Genomic DNA, 25,648 nt, shown 5'->3' on the forward strand with positions numbered 1-25,648 from the left:
TAATTTATACACTGTTCAGTCACATTAATGTAACCATCCGTCCAAAGCCTGAATAACCACCTTTTGCAGTGTGGACCACTGTGAGCCATGCTGTAAGAGAATCAGTGATGTTCTGGAAGGCACTGAGAAAGATGTGGAGCCACACCCACTCACTGGTGTGGCCCCATACATTTTCGATTGGTTTTAAATCTGGAGAGTTTGGTGGCCAGAGGAGGGCGGTAAACTCATTCTGATACTCTTCAAACCACATATATACACTGCGAGCTGTGTGGAACATTGTGTTGTTCTGCTGGCAGATGCCATTGTGCAGAGGAAAAACAAACTCTGTGTATGGGTGGATGTTGTCTCTAAGGATAGATGCAGACCTATATCAATTCATTGCACCCTCCCGAATGACAAGATCACCCAGGAAATGCCATGAAAACATTCTCCAGACCATAACATTTCCACCTCCAGCCTGGACCTTTCTGACAACTGTTGCAGAGTGTTTGCTTTCAGATGTTTCATGCTGTACACGCCAATGACCCTCTTTCGGATGGAGCATAAACCTGCTGGAGGAGGTCCATACATAGCAATGTTTGCTGAACGGTGATTGAAGGACTGTTGGTAGCGCTCTGGTTCGTCTGGGCAGTCAGTTGCTCAACAATTGCACATTTATGGTCTGTTGTGCACCACATTTGCCTGACACCAGTTTTGGATAGTACCAGTTTGCCATGCACAGTGCCCTTTACCACTTTGAGGATCAGCCACTTAGAAGGATTTTGAGGCTGGAATAGCAGCCATCTATCCATTATTTTAAGTGTTACTGGCACATATACCACTGAAATAGCTTTGAGAGTAGTACATATGAAAAAAGACTAAGCTTCATATAAATATCCTCCGACAAAAAAGTGCGATGTGAATTACTGAGAAATTTCTTCCTCTTGAGTTTCCAAAATTTCTTGTTCACTTAACAAACATGACATTTGTATCAGAATTACAGCAAACTGCAAAACAAAACGAGTAAATGAACGAATTATGTCAATGGTATTAAACTGGTACAGCCATTCGCGACAGCAGCTGTTATGTTTGTTAATGTCTGTTTTGAAGTAATTCTACAAATTGACAACAGAAAGCAGCCAAGCTCAAGTGGCAGGTAGCAAGATGTCCGTACACTGTTCTCGTATGAAATGAGTCCAGTTTTCAAGCAATAGGTGGTTCGTGCATCAAGAAAAATGGGGCCCGAGCTATACTTAGGAGCAGTCTTTTGAACACGGCAGTGTGGCTCGAGCTATGCTTGGGCTTGGTAGCTGAAGTGTTAAGCACAACAACAAATTTCAAAGACAGAAGCTTTGTATCTATAAAGCTCACATGTACTATAATAAATACTGTGCAATGTGTAGTACACTCACCTTAAATTTGGAGCGCATGGGTGTCAATTTTTGTTGAAGTTCAGGTGTGCACAGCTCAAACGCATCAAAATCCAAAGGAAACTTAACGTCTTTCAAAATTTTGGCATTTATTGCTTCTCTTTCTTTATAATAAAACCTCACAAACTGCACGGTTAGGTATGCTGGAAGCCTGCTGATTTTAGACTGCAACAACAAACAAGAAATTTATGGAGATAAACTGAATTACATTTAGACTGTGAGGCTCTGAATACAAAATATTTTATCAGTATTTCTGCCAGAAGTCAGTTGAATTCCTATTAATATAACTAAAAATAGTAGTATTGACTATATTGTTCACTTTTAGTAGTACCATTTAATTTTTAGGACTCCACATATCACAAAAATCTGCAATTCTGAAATAATAACTATATTGAATGAAATGAGATGTACTGCAAAATCTTGTTTGAATTTGAAACTGATTTTCTTGTGATTTCAAAGTAACCAGTGGACACATTGGACAAATGATCACAAGTTATGACCCGAGTAATGACAGCATTACCCCAGGTAGGAACCAATCCATCCGTCCACAGACGGAAACCGCACACAATGATTCTGGTGAGCCGAGTAATCACAAATGCAGGGAAAATCAGAATTCTCAGGCAATCTTCTACCTAGAATTCACGCTTACATTGGCACCATGAACGTCAACAAATTAATTCCACCTGGGAAATTACACACCCTACAGTCAGTGTGAGATAAAATGAATCCTGGTACTAGCTCTCCAAGGAACACGATTCACTGATGAACACGCAATGCACTACAGTAACTATTGGATGTTCAAGTGTAAAACACAAAAATGAGTAGCTGATGGCACTCTGCTTCTGGGCATGATCTTTGTGAAATGCATAAATATAGACAACTCAATCACAGAAGTCTCTCCCATAAACACCTGCCAAATGACCATGTACATACAAAGTGCCAACAAAGAGCACACACTGATCAATTTCCATGCACCCGATGACACAGAAAACAGAAAAGATCTATGAAATACTGAAAAATTCTGGGCCAAACTCAAAACAGTCATGGCAAAAATCCCTAAAGTCGATGAGAAGATTCGGCTTGGTGACTTCGATGCACAAATCAGCAAAGAAAGAAAATACCTAAAAGCCATAGGCCAATATCCTGCTCACAGATTCGGAACACAAGCAGCACAAGGCTCATTGAACTGTGCCAACAAGACAACTTAAAATCACGTTAACATCACTAAGAAAAGTTCCATGAAAACAAACGTTTGGAGACAGAAAGGAGGCTATTCATGGATTATATAGTTTGTTGATGATTGGCACTTGTTTGCACATCAGCACTTGGGTTCTGGTGAACTTGGTTCCTTCCTAGCGGGCTTGGAAATACACTGACAGTTCGCATATAGCTGTTTGTTTAGGCTACCGCCTTCTCCAGGTGATGCTTGTATTCCGTGATTGAAGTAGCAGGCAGTCAGGACACCAGAAGTCATATTCATTGGCGCAAAATATGTGGCATAGGTATATGAATTTTTCTTTGATATTATTAGTGTCACAACTTTGGCTATGATATATAGATGACATACACTCCCCCTCATGGGGGAGTGGAGTTGAGAAACTTCTTTCAACATTTAAACATCCTGCATAAGAATATACAGTTCATGCACGAAACCAGAAATAACAATGCATTACCATTTTTGGATGTGGACCTAACACATCAACCAGTACCTGCCCACTGAGAGCAACCACTATCCATCTCAGAAGTATTCTGTCCAGCACATCCTTACTGCCCATGCCCAACAGATAAGTGACACTAATAATATAATAAAAGAAAGTCAAAGGGTATGACAACATTATGACAAAGGCAGCCAAAACCAAACAGATTAAAACAAAAAGAAAAGGGCTAGGAAGAGGAGCTTCTGCTAGTGCACTTACGTTACCTGAAGGGTATCAATGAATGGCTAAGCAATGTCCTCTGCCGCCAATGTTTCACACCAATTTTCCACAGTAGCCACAGGATTCATGACATAATATGATCCACCAAGGATGCAGGAGTGTATGAGCTACATAGGGGTGACAGATGTGCCAGTCTGCACATGAATGGCAGAATGTGTGTGCTATCAGCAATCAGAACACCACAATAAATTGGTAATAGCAGAACGCCACCTTGATAGTGGACAATCTATCACATTCCAGGAAACCAATGTACTGGCAAGAGAGCCGTGTACGTGCCACTACAGAATATGAGAGGTGACTGAAATTATTAAGCAGCCTGACAACATCAATAGAGAGGATGGTTACAAACTGCATCCTAGCTACCAGCTAGCTCAGTCCAGTGGGCGATCGTGAGGCAGAAGCCTCAGTGGGAATGGTCATGATTTCCTAGATAAATAGCTTTATAGAAACTGTCAGTGTATTTTCATGCACAGCAGGAAAAAAAACAGAAGCCAGGCACTGATTTGCAGACAGGTGCCAATCATCAACTAGCAGGATATTCCTCAAATAGGCTCTCCCTCTCGGCATGACTAGACTCTTCTATCCTCTAGCCAATAAAGTTCCTGATGACGCTGATAGTTAGCACTAAATAAGGACACCTTTCTTCCAGTAAAATCAGTCTTGCCCTGAGGAAGGCCTCTTTAATACCATCGAAATGTTGGTTTTATAGTTTCTATATTTTAAAGTATTTCATATAGCAGCAGTAGAAAACACTGATAAAGGTTAAAGGAAAGTAAAATCTTTCAGAGCTAGTGATTCCTTATTCTGGCAGAAGAGGAATGAAGAGGGATGATGAAAAAGGACTGGCGAGCTTTAGGAAATGGGAAGAGTTCTGGAAAGTCACCCAGAACCCCCAATCAGTGGAGGCTTACTGGATGGGATGTGAAGGGAAGACTGATTGCTGAGGACTGCCTCAGATGAGATTTGAAAATGTGTTTAAAAGTGGAAGATAGGGCAATAAGTAAGACAGAGTTTGTTGACAAAACATTGTGCAAGAGTTAATAACAGCAGAAAGCAAAGTGCATTATATGTGGTAGAGAGAGCGGTTGGGAAAATACAAGGTATAAGCCCAAAGAAAGTGGAGAAATAACGTAAATTGAGGCCATGTGGGTGGCAAGAACCAAGGACATGTTGCAATGCCAGTTCCCACCTACAGAGTTCTGAGAAGCTAGTCTGTGGGGGAAGAATGGCATGTATGGTGAAACACACAGGACATGACTATCATGCTGTAGAGCAATGCTCTGCAACAGAATGCTGTGTGCTGCCAATATACACCCTTTGTCTATGTGTACTCATTGTAACTAGTAACTTGCTGGCAGTCATATGAATGTAGAAGGCAGAACTGTTTTTACATAACAGCTGGTACACGATGTGTAGTTTCACATATGGCTCTCCCTTTAACAGCATATGTTTTGCCATTATGTATTTATGTATGTATGTAGACCCATTTCTCAGGCTTTTTTGTTGTCTTATCTTGATCAAACTGCTGTATGTTTTTGACCTTATGTGCTAGTTCGCTTGTTTATCTGTCTATACCACCTATATTAATCAACATCTTGCTCCCGTATCTTTTTTAATGCTGATTTCTGCACACTTAGAGTGGTAAATGGTTATTTAAGAATTTTAATTTAATTCTGCTTTTACAGTTCAATACACTTGAGGGCCTCTCCTGATCATTTTTTGACACTTTATCTGCAAATTTGACAGCAGTTTTCTTTCCAACCCCCACTTAAATTGCTTATAAATGGTTCATTTGTTATTCACCAAACTGCACTGATCGACTGTTCTACCATCTCTTACACTGTTTTATTTCCCAAATGCTGTAGATTCTGTTCAGTACACTGACTTCCTCTATCTCTCGGTCCTGTTATTAAATTTTTGTCTGTTTTCACATCTTTTCCAGGACCTTTCACAGTTGCAATTTATTATTATAATTCTTTCCTATCACAATTTTTTGTATTGTACAGCCCACTTTTCTAGTGAGAAATTCCCACTCATTCCTCGCCAGTTCTCACTATTTTCATGTGAATTTTTCTAGATTTTTCCTATCTCTTTACTCACTTGTCTTTCTTTCTGCTCCATTTTCCCCCTTTGCTTCTTTTCAGCTACTCCCACGATCTCGAATATTACAAATGCTCCTCTCTTGCCATGGAGAAACCCATCACTTATTATATTCGGTCCTTTTGCAAACATGCTTTTGCACTACCAAAACTAAGGTCCCACATTTTGTTTCTTGAAACCATCTTGTCTGCAGGAGTTACCACCAACAGCCTAACATTGGACATTTTTGGATGTAACCCTAGTGTGCACCAATCCCTTTTACAGTTGAAAATACAGCTCTCTCTGCACTTACGCTTCTAATAAGCTATCTGCCTCATCTACCAATTTCCACTCCGCCAGACTTCTCTCCTCCTGCTAAAACCTGCAGTTACATGACTGTCATGTGTCCTCTGATGGTATCATCTCTCAAGCCAACTTCAAACTGTAACAAAGACCAGGCTTCACCAATAAAAAGCTATTTTACTTTCTCCCAAACTACCTCAATAGTTATGTTTCCCTTCCTGCCTCCTCCAGTTCCCGTAACAGTAATATCATCAACTAGCACTCCTCTCCTATAAATGAGCTTCACCAACCTTAACATCCCCCCGGCCTCCACCACTGCCTCCTAGAGCAATTGCAATTAACGATCACAAGAACCAGCCACAACAGTACTGTGTTCTCAGCCTTTCATCTAAGGCTCTCCCCTTCTGAATTATCTGTATATTCACTTTCAGCCCTAACCTGCATTTAATCATGCTGCTTTGGTGAAAGACCTACTTCCGTTCACGTAATGTCAACTGGAAAAATCACTTTGCAATCCAATCCCAAAACCTACCCAACAGCAAACCTAACACTGAACACTCCCTTGAACAGTTTCAACCATGATCCCCTCTTGATCCATCATCACCACTGCACAAATCACCCCTTGTAACTCTTCCAAAAATTCCTAATATTCAGCATTGCTTCACAACCCTTCTTAAGTCTCTACAACACGACCCTAACTTGTCCTCTTAAACTCCAGGCAATTCATTCCTTAAAAACTGATGACTCCACCATTATCCTCCCAGTGGACAAAGGATCTATCACTGTGGTACTTGAAAGACAAAGACAAATATGTAAGCAACGGCCAAAGCCAGCTATCTGACACCTCTTGTACAGCACCTGCTATCAAGACCCGTGATACAAACTGACGTACAGTCCTTCCTTACAACCTCAGGCCACTCATAAGGACTAACACCTCAATCCATAGAAATTCTTACCCTATCCAAATTAGGCACTCCCTCCTTTTACCCTCTTCCTAAGGTCCACAAACTCAATCACCCTGGCTGTCCCATCATTGCTGGCTTCAAAGCACCCACTGAACATATATCTGCCTTAGTTGATCAGCACCTGCAACCTATAGTACAAAGAATCCCCTCCTATATTTAAGACACTGAACACTTCCTAGATCCTCTGAAATCTTTGCCTGTACCACTCCCATCACACACTTCGTGTCACCACAGATGCCACCACCTCCCATTGTAACAATAATCCCCATATGCATGGTCGGTCTGCTGATTAACATTACCTCAACCAGCATCCACCTGGTTCCAAACCTATGACATCTTTCCTGCTCACATTGATCAACTTTATACTTACCAACAACTACTTTATCTTTGAGAGAAAGACATACAAACATATCAGGGGCACAGCCATGGGAACCCAGATATGGGTCACTAGAAGTGGGGCTTTCTGGAATCCATAAGACTTCAGTCCCTCGTTTGGTTTAGATATATTGATGAAATCTTTGCCATAAGGACTCATGGTGCGGCTGACCTGCTAATTTTTTTTTGAATATCTTAATACATTCTGCCAATTAAATGTCACTTGGTTTTATTCAGAATATCATGTCATGTTCCTTGATGATGACACCCTCACCGAGTGTCAGCTACAGACTTACTTTCACATTAAACCTACTACCAAACAACAGTGTTTACATTACAGTTGCTATCCCTTCCATGTCAAATGATCCCTCACGTACAGCCTTGGCATTTGAGACAAACTTATTTGTTCAGATGCAGCCTCATTCAGCAGTACACTACCATCCTCACCTCATGCTTCCCTGGTTGTAATTACCCCACCAGCCTAGTTGAAAATCAGATTTCCCAGACCATCACATCCAATCCTGATACTGTTTTTATCCTCTTATCCTACCAAAAAAAAAAAAAAAAAAAAAAAAAAATTATGAATAAACAACTTGTCACTCAGTATTATGCTGGTCTTCAATGTACAGGGTGTTTCAAAAATGACCGGTATATTTGAAACGGCAATAAAAACTAAACGAGCAGCGATAGAAATACACCATTTGTAGCAATATGCTTGGGACAACAGTACATTTTCAGGCAGACACACTTTCGAAATTACAGTAGTTACAATTTTCAACAACAGATGGCGCTGCAAGTGATGTGAAAGATATAGAAGACAACGCAGTCTGTGGGTGTGCCATTCTGTACGTCGTCTTTCTGCTGTAAGCGTGTGCTGTTCACAACGTGCAAGTGTGCTGTAGACAACATTGTTTATTCCTTAGAACAGAGGATTTTTCTGGTGTTGGAATTCCACCGCCTAGAACACAGTGTTGTTGCAACAAGACGAAGTTTTCAACGGAGGTTTAATGTAACCAAAGGACCGAAAAGCGATACAATAAAGGATCTGTTTGAAAAATTTCAACGGACTGGGAACGTGACGGATGAACGTGCTGGAAAGGTAGGGCGACCGCGTACGGCAACCACAGAGGGCAACGCGCAGCTAGTGCAGCAGGTGATCCAACAGCGGCCTCGGGTTTCCGTTCGCCGTGTTGCAGCTGCGGTCCAAATGGCGCCAACGTCCACATATCGTCTCATGCGCCAGAGTTTACACCTCTATTCATACAAAATTCAAACGCGGCAACCCCTCAGCGCCACTACCATTGCTGCACGAGAGACATTCGCTAACGATATAGTGCACAGGATTGATGACGGCGATATGCATGTGGGCAGCATTTGGTTTACTGACAAAGCTTATTTTTACCTGGACGGCTTCATCAATAAACAGAACTGGCGCATATGGGGAACTGGAAAGCCCCATGTTGCAGTCCCATCGTCCCTGCATCCTCAAAAAGTACTGGTCTGGGCCGCCATTTCTTCCAAAGGAATCATTGGCCCATTTTTCAGATCCGAAACGATTACTGCATCACGCTATCTGGACATTCTTCGTGAATTTGTGGTGGTACAAACTGCCTTAGACGACACTGCGAACACCTCGTGGTTTATGCAAGATGGTGCCCGGCCACATCGCACGGCCGACGTCTTTGATTTCCTGAATGAATATTTTGATGATCGTGTGATTGCTTTGGGCTATCCGAAACATACAGGAGGCGGCGTGGATTGGCCTCCCTATTCGCCAGACATGAACCCCTGTGACTTCTTTCTGTGGGGACACTTGAAAGACCAGGTGTACCGCCAAGAATCCAGAAACAATTGAACAGCTGAAGCAGTACATCTCATCTGCATGTGAAGCCATTCCGCCACACACGTTGTGAAAGGTTTCGGGTAATTTCATTCAGAGACTACGCCATATTATTGCTACGCATGGTGGATATGTGGAAAATATTGTACTATAGAGTTTCCCAGACCGCAGCGCCATCTGTTGTTGAAAATTGTAACTACTGTAATTTCGAAAGTTTGTCTGCCTGAAAATGTACTGTTGTCCCAAGCATATTGCAACAAACGGTGTATTTCTATCGCTGCTCGTTTAGTTTTTATTGCCGTTTCAAATATACCGGTCATTTTTGAAACACCCTGTACTAATCAATTACTTTGACAAGGCTATGACTTTCCTAAAATCATGTCATGAAATGAGGTCATTCTGCTGGTATTCTTCACACCACACCTAGAACAGATTCAACACCCCCCCTCCCCCCGCCCTCCCTCCTCCTCTAACTCCACAATATCCTGATCAGACCCTGTGCTCCTACTGCACTCGTTTCCCTATCCTATGACTTGTCCTACGCACCCTTGTGACAACCCCTGTTCCAACCCTGTGATGGGCAGAACACACACTATCAGAGCGAGAGCCACATATGAAATGGCATATGCCTTATACCAGCTGTAAACACTGTTCGGCCCTCTACATTGATTTAAGTACCAATAAGTACTAGGGCATAGAAAAAGGACTTTATATTAGCAACACACATTACCCTGTTGTACAGTTGACAGTCATGATTTCTGTGCCTGGTTCGCCACATGTACCATCTGGATTTTTCTGCCAGACACTGGTTTCTCAGAACTTTGCATGTGGGAACTGGCGTAGCAACATGTCCTCAGTTCTCACCACTCAGGTGGCCTTAATTTACATTATTTTCTCTAATTTCCTTGGTCTCAACACTACTTCTCAGTAACTATTCATTTCTTCAGCCTCTTTTAGTTTTCTATAATTTGTGTTTCTGACCTATTTATCTCCCCCCCCCTCCCCCTCCACTGCCTCTGCTATACATAATGCACTTAGCTTTTTGCTATTATTAACTCTCACACTGTACAGAAACCAGATGGCAGTTATAAGAGTCGAGGGACATGAAAGGGAAGCAGTGGTTGGGAAAGGAGTAAGACAGGGTTGTAGCCTCTCCCCGGTGTTATTCAATCTGTATATTGAGCAAGCAGTAAAGGAAACAAAAGAAAAATTCGGAGTAGGTATTAAAATCCATGGAGAAGAAATAAAAACTTTGAGGTTCGCCGATGACATTGTAATTCTGTCAGAGACAGCAAAGGACTTGGAAGAGCAGTTGAACAGAGTGGACAGTGTCTTGAAGGGAGGATATAAGATGAACATCAACAAAAGCAAAACGAGTATAATGGAATGTAGTCGAATTAAGTCGGGTGATGTTGAGAATATTAGATTAGGAAATAAGACACTTAAAATAGTAAAGGAGTTTTGCTATTTGGGGAGCAAAATAACTGATGATGGTCGAAGTAGAGAGGATATAAAATGTAGACTGGCAATGGCAAGGAAAGCGTTTCTGAAGAAGAGAAATTTGTTAACTTCGAGTATAGATTTAAGTGTCAGGAAGTCATTTCTGAAAGTATTCGTATGGAGTGTAGCCATGTATGGAAGTGAAACATGGACGGTAAGTAGTTTGGACAAGAAGAGAATAGAAGCTTTCGAAATGTGGTGCTACAGAAGAATGCTGAAGATTAGATGGGTAGATCACATAACTAATGAAGTATTGAATAGGATTGGGGAGAAGAGAAGCTTATGGCACAACTTGACCAGTAGAAGGGATCGGTTGGTAGGACATGTTCTGAGGCATCAAGGGATCACCAATTTAGTATTGGAGGGCAGCGTGGAGGGTAAAAATCATAGGGGGAGACCAAGAGATGAATACACTAAACAGATACAGAAGGATGTAGGTTGCAGTAGGTACTGGGAGATGAAGAAGCTTGCACAGGATAGAGTAGCATGGAGAGCTGCATCAAACCAGTCTCAGGACTGAAGACCACAACAACAACAACAACTCTCACACAATGTTTTGTCAGCAAGATCTGTCTTACCTATTATTCCATCCCCCACCTTCAAGCTCTCAGGTTCTCACACCCCATCCAGTGCACCCCCCCCCCCCCCCCCAACAATTGGTCTTGGTCTTCCCTTCTAATCTCACCTTCCTAAGTCTTCCCTGATCTTGGATTCTTGGGAACTTTTCTGAGCCCTCCCAATTTCCTAGACATCACCCATCCTTTTTCTTTCTCCGTCGGGCGCTGATAACCTCGCTGTTGTGCGCCCTAAAACACTAATAATAATAATAATCATCTTTCTCCGTCTTCCTTCACCTTCAACATTCTGCCAGGAGGAGTAGTCATGGGCTTGGAAAGCTTGCACATTTCTTTAACTTTATATGTCTTTTCTTCCCCTGCTGCTGCTTTGCGAGTATATTTTTTATGTATCCAATTACATTAATTTAAAAACAATTGATTTTTTCAAGTATTTTAAATTTTATACAATGCCAAGTTTCAAACCCAGAAAAATTTTAATCATTTTGACACTGGTCACAGAAGTCTATACATTATCTTGAAGAATTCCACCCGAAAACGGTACAAAAGGTCAAAGAATTAATCCCACTGAAGCAGAACTCCAGACACTCCTGGTGGGATTCAAAATGTCAGAAAGTACTGGAAGAAGGCATTGACGCTCTTTTCTAGTATAACAGAATGAAAAGCTAGAAAATAAACAACACGTCTATGAAATTTTAGCAAGTGACCAAAACCATTAGCAAACCAAGAGGGAACACATGAAGGAGAACTGGACTTTGTCAAAGAAAATTTTTCCAAGTATAACATGCAAGATTTTTATAAGATTTTGCACGTATAATACTAGGTTATACCCCTCAAAACCTATGTTTTAGAAAGTTATATGGAAGACTTGCCTTTAACAATCTTGAAAACTCTCAGGAACAGGCATTCTGAACTCAACTGCCCCAAACCACCCTCATGACCTACGAAAATCTCCACTTACACCCACACCAAATCCCTACCACCCACACAAGGAAGGTTCACAGGCATATCCTCCAACTCAAAAATAACAAAGCTTCAAGTCTGTCAAAGAACTCATACAAATCATAAGAGATTTGGCAAACAGAAAAGCTTCCCAAAGACTGGAAATGTGCCCTAATTCATACACCACACAAAAAAGGCAACAAAACGGATTTAAATAACTTCTCCAAGTGACATACAAAATTCTGTCAGCACGAGTTCAGCAGCAGCCTGATCACAGAACTGGCGGATTCCACACTGGTCAAAACAGTAGAGGGCAAACTTTTATTTACAAACAAGTTTAAAATACAAAATCTTCAGAAACAGCCAATCATATGTTCATTGTGGACTTCAACAAGACGTATGCTCCTGCTGCTTGGCAATACCTTTTAGTTATCCTCCAACACCAGCTCAGCATGAAAGTCTCATCACACACACACACGCACGCACGCACGCACGCACGCACGCACGCACGCACGCACACACACACACACACACACACACACACACACACACACACTAAAGGTCATGGGTGAGATGTCAGAACCATTTCTGACCAAAACTGGTGTTTGGCAGGGTGACACCCTTTCTCCTATCCTCTTCAATTTGGTTTTGGATAAAGTCATCAAAGCATGGAAAAAATAACTTAAAAACCAAAACTGCTGGAAAACATATAAGACTTGAAAGGGCTAAAAATGACATCCAAATTTGTTGCCTATCTTTATCAGATGACATGGCAATACCAGCTGATGACAAGATGACAGCAATTAAACAGACAGACACATTTTCATGGAATGCGCTGACAGAGTTGGCCTCTAAATATCCTTCCTAAAAACCAAGTGTATCTGCTCCAACATCCTATTCAAAAACTGATCACAAAATGTACAAATCTAGGGAGTTCCACACTTCAAGTACTTCAGCAAAATCCTTGACTCTACAGGGGGAGAGAAAATGACACAGAAAATTCAGGTACAATATCTTGAAGAGAGCTTATGATAAAATCTACAACACCTACAACAAAAAATGAAAGCCCATACACACAAAAATCAGCCACTATTATGCATTTATCAAGCCACAGAAAATATGACCTGGAAGATATACTAAAAGAAGAATGCAAAATTTAAGCAAAGATACTCAGCCCCAAAAGACCAGAAGGTGGACCCAAACTACAATCCTGAACAATTATCAAATCTTGCAGCAGGCATAAGAAAAAGAAGTTTGAAATTTTATGGACACTGTGTTATGTAGTACAATGCAAAACCATACCCTAGGTCCAGCCGGTCACAAAGCATTTAGAAAAGCATCATATAAACCAATCAGACACTTTCAATAGAAACTTATACAGAGAAAAAAATTATCAATTGGGAGGTACTGCTAGCAAATCTAGTTGCTGCCACACTAGGGACAAAGTAGACTGAAGAAAGAGAAAGAATCCATGAAATAAAAAATGAGAGCTGCTTCGAAACTCCGAAAATTTAAACACAATAGTGCTGCATTGATGTGATAGGGTCCAATCACAATTAATATGTATGTTGCTTAATTCAAGAACAACGAATGTCAATTTTTCATGAATTTGAGAAACATATTTCAAAAGAATGAACAATCACTGTTGCAATTATATAACTATTGTATAAATTCCAATTACACATTTCAAGCAGTTAGCACACCATCAGATTGGAACAATAAGAAAATAATTACAGTCCAAATATGTGAACCTAGTGAGCAACAGGTTTAATTTAATAACACTGACAGGTGAGTTAATTTGAAAGGCTTTAAAATTTATGTAGTTCAGTGCTGAAAACATTAAGTATTGGGCTCGGTTGTCGTGCAAAATGATGGCAGAAAACATCCTTGTCATAAACTGCAATTTAACGTATGGGGCCATAAAAAAAAAAAAGCTAAAAGGATAAATAGCAAAAGCATTGAGTATACTGCATTAGGGGAGGGGGCAAATAAAATATAGAAGTAATGAAAAGAAGGTGTCTTGCAATTAAAACTACTCATAGCAGAAGGGAGAGCCAGTACAGTGGTAGGTACATATTTTGTATTTACAGCCGTCAAACTAAATAAGGTAGAACTGCAGTGCGCTTGCCGACAGTAAACAGCGAGTATACAGACAGGAAAAACTGCGAAAGTTGAAAATCAGCCCGGTGGCAGCACTGGAGCAGCAGGAATTTAAATCATGAGCAGGGGAATGGGAGAGGGGAGAATGGAAAAGTAGAGGAGTGTAGTGGTTTGATTAAGCACACCCAACATTTACATCAAGCACTCTTATCACCAGCGACAGTAAATGCTTACAGAAAGACACACTGATGGAATTCTGTCCATCACATGTTTTGAGTGTCTTTCATTTTTGCACAGGCCAATGAAACATATCATTTTCAAAAGAATTAATAATGCTAAGACAAAGAAATTCACTGCTTCAATGTACTCATTTCTTAGTCATAGTAATTTTGATCATTATTTAAGCACTCACTCCTTTTTTATTCTTGCATAATGTCTATAAAGTATGTTATGTAGCACCATGTAATACTGAGGAGGAGTACGTCTTTTAAGGAAGCATGTCTCTCAGGAATGGTACTGTTATATAGATAATGCTTGAGAGGACTTAGTTAGTTTTTACACAAGGTTCTCTAAATGGGTCACAAAATGAAAGATAAATATTTAAGCTGATATATTTAATCAATCATATCATTATACACTTATTTTTTTCTTCTTTGTACACATATTAATATGAAAGAGTAGGAAAAAGTGAAAGGGTGGAGGGGATAAAAAAGGAAATGGTGTGACATGAGGTTCATATACGATGATGTAACGAAGGGCAGCTTGCCATGCTGTTGGAGTGAAATTTTGACCTGAGAAGAATCTACATCTACTTGGATACTCTGCAAATCACTCTTAAGTACCTGGTAGAGGGTTCATCGAGCCACTTCCACAATAATTCTCTACATTCCAATCTCCCTATGTAAGTTGGTGCCAACAAAATATTTTCACATTTGGAGGAGAAAGTCGGTGATAGAATTTTTGTGAGAAGATTCTGCCGCACTGAAAAACTGTTTTTGTTTTAATGATGTCCGGCCCATATACTGTTTCATATCAGTGACTCTCTCCCCAATTTCGCGATAATACAAAACATGCTGCTCTTCTTTGAACTTTCTTGATGTATTCCCTTAATCCTATCTGATAAGGATTCCAGACCACACATCAGTTTTCCAAAAGAGGATGGACAAGTGTAGTGGCACTCTATTTAGTAGATCTGTTACATTTTCTAAGTGTTCTGCCAATAAAATGCAGTCTTTGGTATACCTTTCCCACAACATTTTCTGTGTTCTTTCCAAATTAAGTTGTTCGTAGTTGTAATTCCTAGGTGTTTAGTTGAATTTACGGCCTTTGGATTTGACTGATTTATCGTGTAACTGAAGTTTAACAGATTTCTTTTAGCATTCATGTGGATGATCTCACACTTTTCATTATTTAGGGTCAACTGTCAATTTTTGCACCATTCAGATATCTTTTCTAAATCATTTTGCAATTTGTTTTTATCTTCTGATGACTGATAAATGACAGCGTCAACTACAAACAACCTAAGATAGCCATCTTAGCTCAGATTGTCTCCTAAATAATTTATATAGATGAGGAACAGCTGAGGGCCTATAACACTATCTTGTGGAACACCAGAAATCACCACTGTTTTACTCTACGACTTTCCATCAGTTACTACAGACTGTGACCTCTCTGCCAGGAAATGACAAATCCAGATTCAAAACTGAGACAATACTCCGTAAGCATACAATTTCACTACAAGTCAAGTGTGATCTACAGTGTCAAAAGCCTCCTGGAAAACTAGAAATATGGAATCAATTTGTAATCTCTTGTCAATAGCACTCAATACTTTGTGTGAGTAAAGAGCTGGTTGTGTTTTAAAAGAACAATATTTTCTAAATATTTGTTGACTGTGTGTCAATAGACCATTCTCTTCAAGGTAATTTGTCATGTTCAAACACAACATAAGTTCCAAAATCCTTCTTCAAATTGACATTAATGATATGGCCCTGTAATTTAGTGGATTACTCCTACTACCTTTCTTGAATATTGGTGTGACCTGTGCAACTTCCCAGTCTTTAGGTACATATCTTTCGTCAAGCAAATGGTTGTATATGATCATGAAGTATGGAGTTATTGCTCCAATATACTCTGAAAGGAACACAACTGGTATACAGCCTGTACTGAAAAATTTGCTTTTCTTAAGTGATTTAAGTTGCTTCACTGCTCTGAGGATATCTATTTCTAAGATACTCATGTTTGCATCTGTTCTCAATTCAAATTCTCGAGCATTTACTTCGTCTTCTTTGGTGAAGGAATTTCAAAAGTGTGTCTTTAGTAGTTCTGGTTTGGCAGCACTTCCGTCGATAGTATTTCCATTGCTATCGCGCCGAGAAGACATTGATTGTGCCTTGCTGCCAGCATACTTTACATATGATTTTTTAGGATTTTCTGCCAGGTTTTGAGACAATGTTTCACTGCAGAAACCATTAAAAGCATATCGGATTGAAGTCTGCACCAAGTTTCAAGCTTCTGTAAAAGATGGCCAATCTTGCAGATTTTGCATTCGTTTAAATTTGGCATTCTTTTTTGTTGTTTCTGCGACAGTGGTCTGGTCCATTTTGTGTACCATGGGGGATCAGCTCTGTCATTTGTTAAGTTATTTAGTATAAATCTCTCAATTTCTGTTGATAATATTTCTTTGAATTCAAGCCAAGAATGGAAACGAAGGTGTCGTAAATTCTGAAAGAAGAGGGGGAGGGGTAATTGTTTTTAATTAGGAAAAGGTTACGAGGGGGTGTGAGGTGAGGGGTGGGGATCAGAAATATTTTATTCTGGAAAGAAGATGGATAACATAGTACTGTAAGAAGTTTGATTTCTTGTAATCAAATGCTCATTAAGACTTTTCTGCAGACTGTCCCACAAACTTGGAAATATATAATTCTTCCAAAAGTGAAAGTTTTTTCCCCAACTCGGTTGGTGGGGGGGCATAGTAGAGGATCTGCAACTTATCCAAACGAAGCTGATTGCGCTTGCTTCTCTTCAAAAAGGCTGAGCTGTTTTTGATGCACCTTTTCTAGTTAAAAATCAAACAATGGAAAATCTAGGATGGAATGTGACAATAATGTGTAAAGAAAAGTTGCTACTCTCTATGTAGTGGAGATGCTGAGTCGCAGATAGGCACAACAAAGATATTATCACGAACATAGCTTTTGGCCAGTAAGGCCTTCGTCGAAATTAGATAAAAAACACACACATACACACACTCACAAATGCAACTCACACAAACGACTGCAGCCTCAGGCAACTGAGGTGAACACTGCAAGCAGCAGTACCAGTGCATGATGGGAGTGGCGACTGGGTGGGGATAAGGAGGAGGCTGGGGTGGGGATGGGGAGGGATAGTAGGGTAGTGGTGGTGGACAGTGACGTGCTGTTGGGGGGCGCAGAGGGACGAGGTGGAAAGAGGGTAGGGTAGCTATGTGCAGTCGAGAGGTAGACGGAGGGTAGGGAGAGGGGAGGGGGGGGGGGGGGGGAAGGGAGATAGTGGAAAAGGAGAGAATTAAAAAGACTGGATGCGATGGAGGAATGAAGGCTGTGTAGTACTGAAATGGGAACAGAGAAGGAGCTGGATGGGAGAGGACAATAGCTAACGAAGGTTGAGACCAGGAGGGTTACGGGAACATAGGGTTTATTGCATGGAAGTTCCCACCTGCGCAATTCAGAAAAGTTGGTGTTGGTGGAAGGATCCACATGGCACAGGCTGTGAAGCAGTCATTGAAATGAAGGATGTCATGTCTGGCGGCATGCTCATCAACAGGGTAGTCCACTTGTTTCTAGGCCACAGTTTGTCAGTGACCATTCATGCGGACAGTCAGCTTGTTGGTTGCCATGCCCACATAGAATGCAGCACAATGGTTGCAGCTTAGCTTGCAGATCACATGACTTGTTTCACAGGAAGCCCTGCATTTGATGGGATAGATGATGCTTGTGACCGGAGTGGAGTGGGTGGTGATGGTGGGAGGATGTATGGGACAGGTCTTGCATCTAGGTCTATTACAGGGGTATGAGCCATGAGGTAAGGGGTTGGGAGCAGGGATTGTGCAGGGATGGACGAGTATATTGCGTAGATTAGGTGGACGGTGGAATACCACTGTGGAAGGGATGGGAAGGATAGTGGGCAGGACATTACTCATTTCAGGGCAGGGCAGGGCTGGGCAGGGCAGGGAAATGAGCAATGTCCTGCCCACTGTCCTTCCCACACCTCCCACAGTGATATTCCGCCATCCACTGAACCTACACAATATACTCGTCCATCCCTACACTACCCCTGCTCTCAACACCTTACCCCATGGCTCATACCCCTGTAATAGACCTAGATGCAAGACCTGTCCTATACATCCTCCCACCACCACCCACTCCGTCTAACCTCCCAACTGCACATAGCTGCCCTACCCCTTCCCACCTGTGCACTCCCACAACAGCATGTCACTGTCCACCACCCCTACCCTAATAACCTTCCCCTTAACTGTCCCAACCTCCTCCTTACTCACACCCAGTTGCCACTCCCGTCATGCACTAGTGCTGCTGCTTACAGTGGGGCCTCAGCTGCCTGAGGCTGCAGTCGTGTGTGTGTGTGTGTGTGTGTGTGTGTGTGTGTGTGTTTGTCGTCTAATTTTGACGAATGCCTTACTGGCCGAAAGCTATATTTGTGACAGTCTTTTGTTGTGCCTATCTGCGACTCAGAATCTCTGCTATATGGTGAGTAGCAACTTTCCTTTTCACAATATTGTTACTTTCTAGTTCTTGAAATTTAGTATTGAGGACTTGTCAAGTTTGATCAATGTACAAAAAGGGGCATTGTAAGCACACATTTTTGTAGACCCCAGAGCAAGAATATGGATCTCTCGATGATTGTTCATTGTGATAATTATGATGTTGGAGCTTATCGTGAATTGTGAAAGCTACCTTTATGTGATTACAAATAACAAGGTTGGTGAGCCTGTGAGAGGGGTCTCCTAGAAAAGGTAAGGAGACATAGATGGGCTTAGAAGTACTGGCTCTGGGGTTGAGGGAGGATCTGTTTCATATATTTTTTATTGTATATTTGGCCTACCATACCATCAATTGGTTCTAGCAGTAAGTCTCAAGTTTGAAATCTCTTTTTCCCACAGTTTCTGAATCTGAGGGGAGGCCACAAACTGTCGACCACAGCAGAAAAAAAAGCTTCTTTTGTAACTGAAAGAGTGGCAAGATGTCAAGTGGATGCCGATGTCATTAGTTGTGGACTTTCTATCAATACAAAACTTGATATGTTATTGAATAAAGATAATGTTAGGTCAAAATAGTTGACACAGCATTCATTCACTGATGTGATGCTGAGTGGAAACCACTTTTGGATGAAGATAGCCAAATTTATATGAGAGGAGGTGCATGTCATCCATGGATGCATTCATTATAGCAAAAATATTGTCCACATGTTTGCATTAAAATGGGAGTTTATTACAAAGAGTGGAAGCATGCGTAAAATAGCGGTTTTCAAGGGTGTTGAAAAATGTGTGTGCTTAATGACCTGTGAGCTAGTTGCCCATTGCATGGTCGCCTCTGTTTAGACAGGATGTTATTAAAAGAAAAATAAATACATGATGTAATGAGGTGGAGGAGAGAGATACGCTCATCAGCTTCATCTGGATTTAATTTGCTACATCCGGACAGACTGTCAAAATGATATCTATTGTTTCTTGATCGGAAACATTAGTGTATATATTTTTTATGTCAAGGTAAGCCAAACAAGAGAAGGATAGGAAAAAATTTTCCTGTAGCGACTCAACTAATACTTTCCAGTCTGGGAACTCCCCTTAGATCCAGAAACTTCTGAAGAAGAGCTTGCAAACTTGAGATACACTGCTCGTACCAATGGGTACCATACTAGTCTGACAGAATATGTAATTAAAAAAAATCTCTAAAAGCAATATCTCCCTCAACCTCAGTGCTATTACTTCTGAGTCCATCTTGTCTCCCTCACAAAACTTGTTAAAGGCCATCATGTGAAGGTACCTTTCACAATTAACGATAAGATTTAACACAATTTTCATCACAATGAATGACCACTGAAAGACCTATATTCTTGCTCCAGCATCTACAAAATCATGTGCTTACGGTGACCCTCTTCATATATTGGTCAAACTGGATGAGCCCTGAAGATTTCAAGAACACCCTTTAACTAGGAAGGGTACCATGAAAAGTAACAACCTTCTCCTATCATCTTGGGAGAAACAAGCATAATCAGCCTCCTTTGGACAAATTAATAAATCCTCAGATATGCCCCAAGGACAAAAAGCTTTCTCTCTTGGAAGAACTAAAAAATTTCCAAATTAATGAGACGGCCTGCAGAACACAGTCATAATGAGCAGTTAATTATGGAAAGACAATTTTTTACGGTAGTATGTAATCCATCTTCTTTCCAAAATTAAATGTTCCTGCCCCCCTCCCTCCCTCCCTCCCACTTCCACTCACCCCTACCCTCCCTCTTAGCCTATTTCCTCATTAAAACCAATCCCCCTTCCCCTCTTCTTACAACACTTATGGCACCCTTCTTGCTATACTTCCTGGTCAAAATTTTCCTCTAACTGCACAACAAGCTTCCCTTTTCATTACTGCAACATTACCCTCCATCTTACATGAATCTCATGTCACACTATTTCCTCATTTATCCCCCCCCCCCTTTCTTCCAATTATTTCATATTAATACAAAAAGTTACCTGCATATCATACCTCCAACCTCCTCTCCCCCATACCTCTCCCCCCTCCCCCCATTCCCCTACACTTCATTTAAATTCCCACTGCCCCAGCACTACCACCTCACTGGTTCTCAAGTCGCGCAGTTCCACCTCATTTAGTCTGGTGGTTGTACATGTACCTACCACTGTCCTAGCTCTTCCTTCTGCTAAGGTGAGTTTCAATTATAAGACACATTCTTCTTCATTGCTGTTTATCCCTTTAGCTTTTTTTATAGTTCACCTACATTAACTTGCAGTTTATGACAAGGGTATCATTTTACATGACAACTGAGCCCAATACTTAAACTTTCAGTGTTCAAACAAGTAAGTTTTTAAGTCAGTGATATTAAACCCATTGTTTGCTGGGTTGCATATCTGAGCTGTAATTAGGTCCTTATTGTTCCAGTCTGATGATGCACCAACCACGTGAAAAGCATAACTGGGATTAATACAACAATTACATAATTGCAACAAAGATTGTTCATGCATCTGAATAATTTATCTACTGTCACTGCATCTGCTAGGAAATCAGATAAGAAAGTTTCAATGTTTTATTTTTAAGAGTAACCACAGTTTTACTTTAATGGGAACTACCGACCTGGCTTCTAGGACACCAATGTTGTATCATAAACATGGAAGTACTTAATGCAACAATAACAAATTTGTACAATGGTAAAAGATCTAACATGTTTTTCACTTCTGGAGCAGTGTATGACTAAACTGGTAAATGTAACACTAGAATGAGCTTGGTTATACGATAGACTTGCCATTGCTTTCTTTTTTTTTTACTTCAGCTTCTCACTGATGAACTTCTGCCTGACATAATAAAAACAGTGAATACTGTTTTTATTGAGAGGAAGGTATATTGCAGAGGTGTGCAGAAATTCTTTAAGCAAGCAATGTGCAAAAATTTTCAGTTTTTTACAAGGAAATTACTTGAACACCTAACTGTACTAAAATGATCAAAATGATATAAGAGTGTTTCACAAGAACGTAAGACATTTCAACTGACCTGAATTAAAGAAAATAGCTACTATTTATATTGCTACAGTAATTATAATTAGCAGCATCTTAAAAATTATTTAAAAGTATGAATCAAACAATCAAAATTAATTTAGTGGGATTGAATATAAATGTAACTGCAATATTCAATGAGTGCTACCTCGATGGAGCGCACACATTTTTTATTAGGTTGTTTTTGAAAACAAGCAACTAACTTCTACAATTGCAGGCTTTGGCAGAAAAATACAGGTTTCATTGTAAATACTTTAGGAGTAATGGACGCAACTCACCAAATAGGAGTGTGCATGTATTTGTACTGTAGCAGGACAAAGGACTACTTCTGAAAGCTACCATGTTTTCTTTCTCTTCTGTGTGTGCCTATTTGAGGAGTGGCCTCCTTTACACCTAAAGTATTTACATTTTGCCAGAACTTCCCTTATTATATGAATGTTTCATTGTGGTATACTTGAAATGCTACTGTGGTGCAATAGTAAGCAAGCCCGTACTTCTATCAAATTACTGTCATGTACACAAATGTATGATTTTTACTTACTGTCTTAGTGTAGACTGCATCTCGTTGCAAAGAGGGCGAAAGTTTTGTAATCTGTTCTTGCATTTTCTGCAGAAATTGATAAATCAAAAGCATTAATACACAGTTTCAAATTTTTTAAAATATACAAAACAAATGTTACTGCATATTCAACTTACAACATTTTTCTTACTGTAAACTATTCTGCACAGATGATCAATCAGACAAAGATATGAAGCACTCTCTTTGCACCACCTCTTGTATTACAAATGTTCTAGTGGAAACAGTTCCATACTACAACATGCTCGCTACCAATTTTACAAATGAAATCAATTGTTATGTTACATTAAAATACTTTGAGGTTTTTACATGGTATATGACGAGTCATGCTGGTACTAGTAATGCCAAGTACTTGTAACCATTATAATAAACTGAAATCACTAAAAAATCTGTGACCATTGAGCCACCAAAAGGCTGTAAGTTTTAAACGAATCCAGAACTTTAATGACCTACTTTGTAAGTATCAAATAATTGTGTAATAATTCTGTCACAAAGATGAGGCAGAACATTATGACACTCCTCTAGTGAACAGGTTGCAAGGACCAGCAGCTGGGAAAAATTACAGTGAAAATGAGTGACTTTTAGGATGTTCACATGTTACAATAATTAATATCTTCTTCTTTTAATAATGGACGAATGGCAGTAAATCCACTAATAGATGACAAGGCATTAGACACCCACAAGTTATATCAATACGTTTGCCTACTCTGTATCTCAGAATGCAAGACAATCCGCTATGCAAATTACAGTGACGTGAATAGCAGGAACTGTTTCTGAAAATACTGTTGATCACATCTTGTTCTAAATGTTGCTTTACAGTATCAGACCACAAGTTTGATTTGCTGAACCAATTTAATCATTTGTCACTTTTGATGGATAACTTGCTAGTACTGTTAAATAAATGAAGAAAAGCATTTTTACAGCCCTCAACTTACACATTCATTTTTTTTCTTTTCTAGTCTTTCCTTTCCTTCTTTATCGAGTTGAGCCTCTATGGACTGCGTGGTAACAACCAATTTCATTTTAGTGTCTGGATCTTGTTCTTGTTTCAGCTTTGAATTCTTACCAGTATCTTCTGAGCCCATCAAGAAGTGTCTGTTTATGCTCTTCGGACAAAGGTCCTGTACGTCTTTTGAACATTGGTCCCATTTTAAAACCTTGGTAGTTGTTCACCAATCTTCTAAATTTGTTCCTGTCAGGAATTTCTCTCTCTGAGATACCAATCTGCCTAATATCTTTTTCACATTCTTTGAATCATCTCAGCCTTGTTTTCTTGGATTGGATGAAACTCCATATTCTTTTTGTTAGTTGATCACTGTCCATCCTCATGAGATGACCGTAAAATAATAATCGTCTCTTCTTAATGGATGCTGTGATAGGTTCTGTCTTGTTGTCCAAGTCCTCATTTGCTCTCATTCGCCACTGTCCATCAACCCATCTATTACTTAGGATTTCCCTTAATATCCTACATTCTCACTTTTCCAGCCACTCAGTTTGACCTGTCTATGCATGGTCAAAGTTTCAGATGCATATAACCCCTCAGGTTTTACAGCTGTATTATAATGTTGGAACTTGGCCCCTATAGTCAAAGACTTTTTGTTACAGGTATTCTTTGTCATTTGGTATGCCTGATCTAACTGCCTCATCCTGACATTAACTGCTTCTTCTTCTAACCCATTCTCCTAGATGACTTCACTGAGATACCTGAAATTCTTAACTCGTCTGATTTTTGCCACATTGGTGACCATCCATCCAGATCCATCACAGATGTTTGTCATATGTTTTGTCTTTTGAATAGAGATCTGGAGTCCAAATTTTTCAGCACTTTCTGACAGCCTATTGATCTTTTTGACTGCTGACTCTATATGTTGTTAGCAAAAATAGCCACGTCATCTGCAAAAGCCAAGCAGTCAATGTACACCCCTTTGTTCTTAGGACCAAGTCTGAGCTGCTCTTCATTTGTCTCTTCTTGTGCTAACAACTTTCTCCACTCTCAAATGACCTTTTCCAACACGCAGTTGCAAAGGAGTGGGGATAGTGCGTCTCATTGTTTTACTCACGTTTTGATTGTAAAGGGTTTTGAAACCTCACCCATAAATTTTATTTTTGACACTGTGTTAGTGAGAGTGTTTGATCAGCTTTCTTGATGTATCATCCATCCCAAACTCTGTCTCTCGGTTGATGGAGTCCTACACCTTCTGAAAATCAACAAACATGACCACATGATTATTTCCTCCAGTTTTTTTTTTTTTTCTTTTCTTTTTCTTTTTGTACCTGATGATGTTCTTCAGGTTAAAGATCTGTTCTGGGCATGAACAGCCCTTTCGGAAACAAGCTTGATTTTCCCCAATCAGTTGGTCAAGATGACCTACTCTGTTCTGTAATGCTTTGGAGAGAATCTTATATGGAACAGATACCAATGAGATGCCCCTATAGTTACTGACATTATTTGTATCACCTTTTCTGTGTAGACGAGGGATTAAAGCTGACTGCCATTCAGTTGGTATCATCCCAGTGTCCATATCTCCTCAAAAAGTTGGACTAGTACATCTATAGTTTCATTATTTGCCAGCTTCAGTAGTTCCACCACTATTGAATCCTCACTAGCTGCCTTATTATTCTTAATGTTGTTGTTGATCTCTCTGATCTCCTCTTTACCAGTGGCAATGAGTTGGGTAATTTGTGGATTGGGGGACATACAGGGAATCTTTCTTTCAGTTCAACACAATTAAGTAGATTTTCAAAATAATGAGACATGATCGTGCAGTTTTCTTTGTTGGTCAGGCTGAGATTTCCATTTTCGTCTCTAAAACAATTACTAGGGGCTTGGTATGCTATCAAATTCGACTTGAATGTCTGATAGAAGACTCTGGCATTGTTTCTGCGGAAATTCTGATCAATCTGTTCTAACTGCTCTTTTTCATACAATCGCTTAGCCCTTCATAAAGTTCTAGCGGCATATTTTCGAACTTCATGAAATAAATCAAAATATTCAACTCTCCTGGTTGAGTTCCCCTTTTTCCAGGCATTTGTTCTTTGGGCCACCACCTCACCACAAACCTCATTCCACCATCTATGTTTTCTCTTTTTAGATTCCATGATTGCAGTATTAGTGGCTTGTTGGATATTGGAGACGATGTCCATCCATTCATGAGATTCAAATGTCAGTTGCTGGTTGTACTGATCTAATACGCCTAGATTGATTTTGAGCTTTGCATCGTCATATTTATGAATTTCATTTCCGGTTTTCACGGCCTTATTGAGAGGGATGAAAT

At 40.1% G+C, this 25,648-nt stretch overlaps 1 protein-coding gene across 1 annotated transcript in view; it reads right to left on the reverse strand.

The window, feature by feature from the left end:
- LOC126484287 (ubiquitin carboxyl-terminal hydrolase 14) overlaps positions 1-25,648 on the reverse strand; it is a 133,709-nt gene that overhangs the window by 12,661 nt on the left and 95,400 nt on the right. Inside the window, exons 7-8 of the mRNA XM_050107713.1 lie at positions 22,338-22,403; positions 1,392-1,574 (exon numbers count right to left, since the gene is read on the reverse strand). Of these exons, the coding sequence (XP_049963670.1) occupies positions 1,392-1,574; positions 22,338-22,403 (249 nt within the window). The remainder of the gene's footprint in view (positions 1-1,391; positions 1,575-22,337; positions 22,404-25,648) is intronic.

The sequence above is a fragment of the Schistocerca serialis genome, chromosome 6 (assembly GCF_023864345.2).
Source record: "Schistocerca serialis cubense isolate TAMUIC-IGC-003099 chromosome 6, iqSchSeri2.2, whole genome shotgun sequence".
Taxonomy (NCBI): domain Eukaryota; kingdom Metazoa; phylum Arthropoda; class Insecta; order Orthoptera; family Acrididae; genus Schistocerca; species Schistocerca serialis.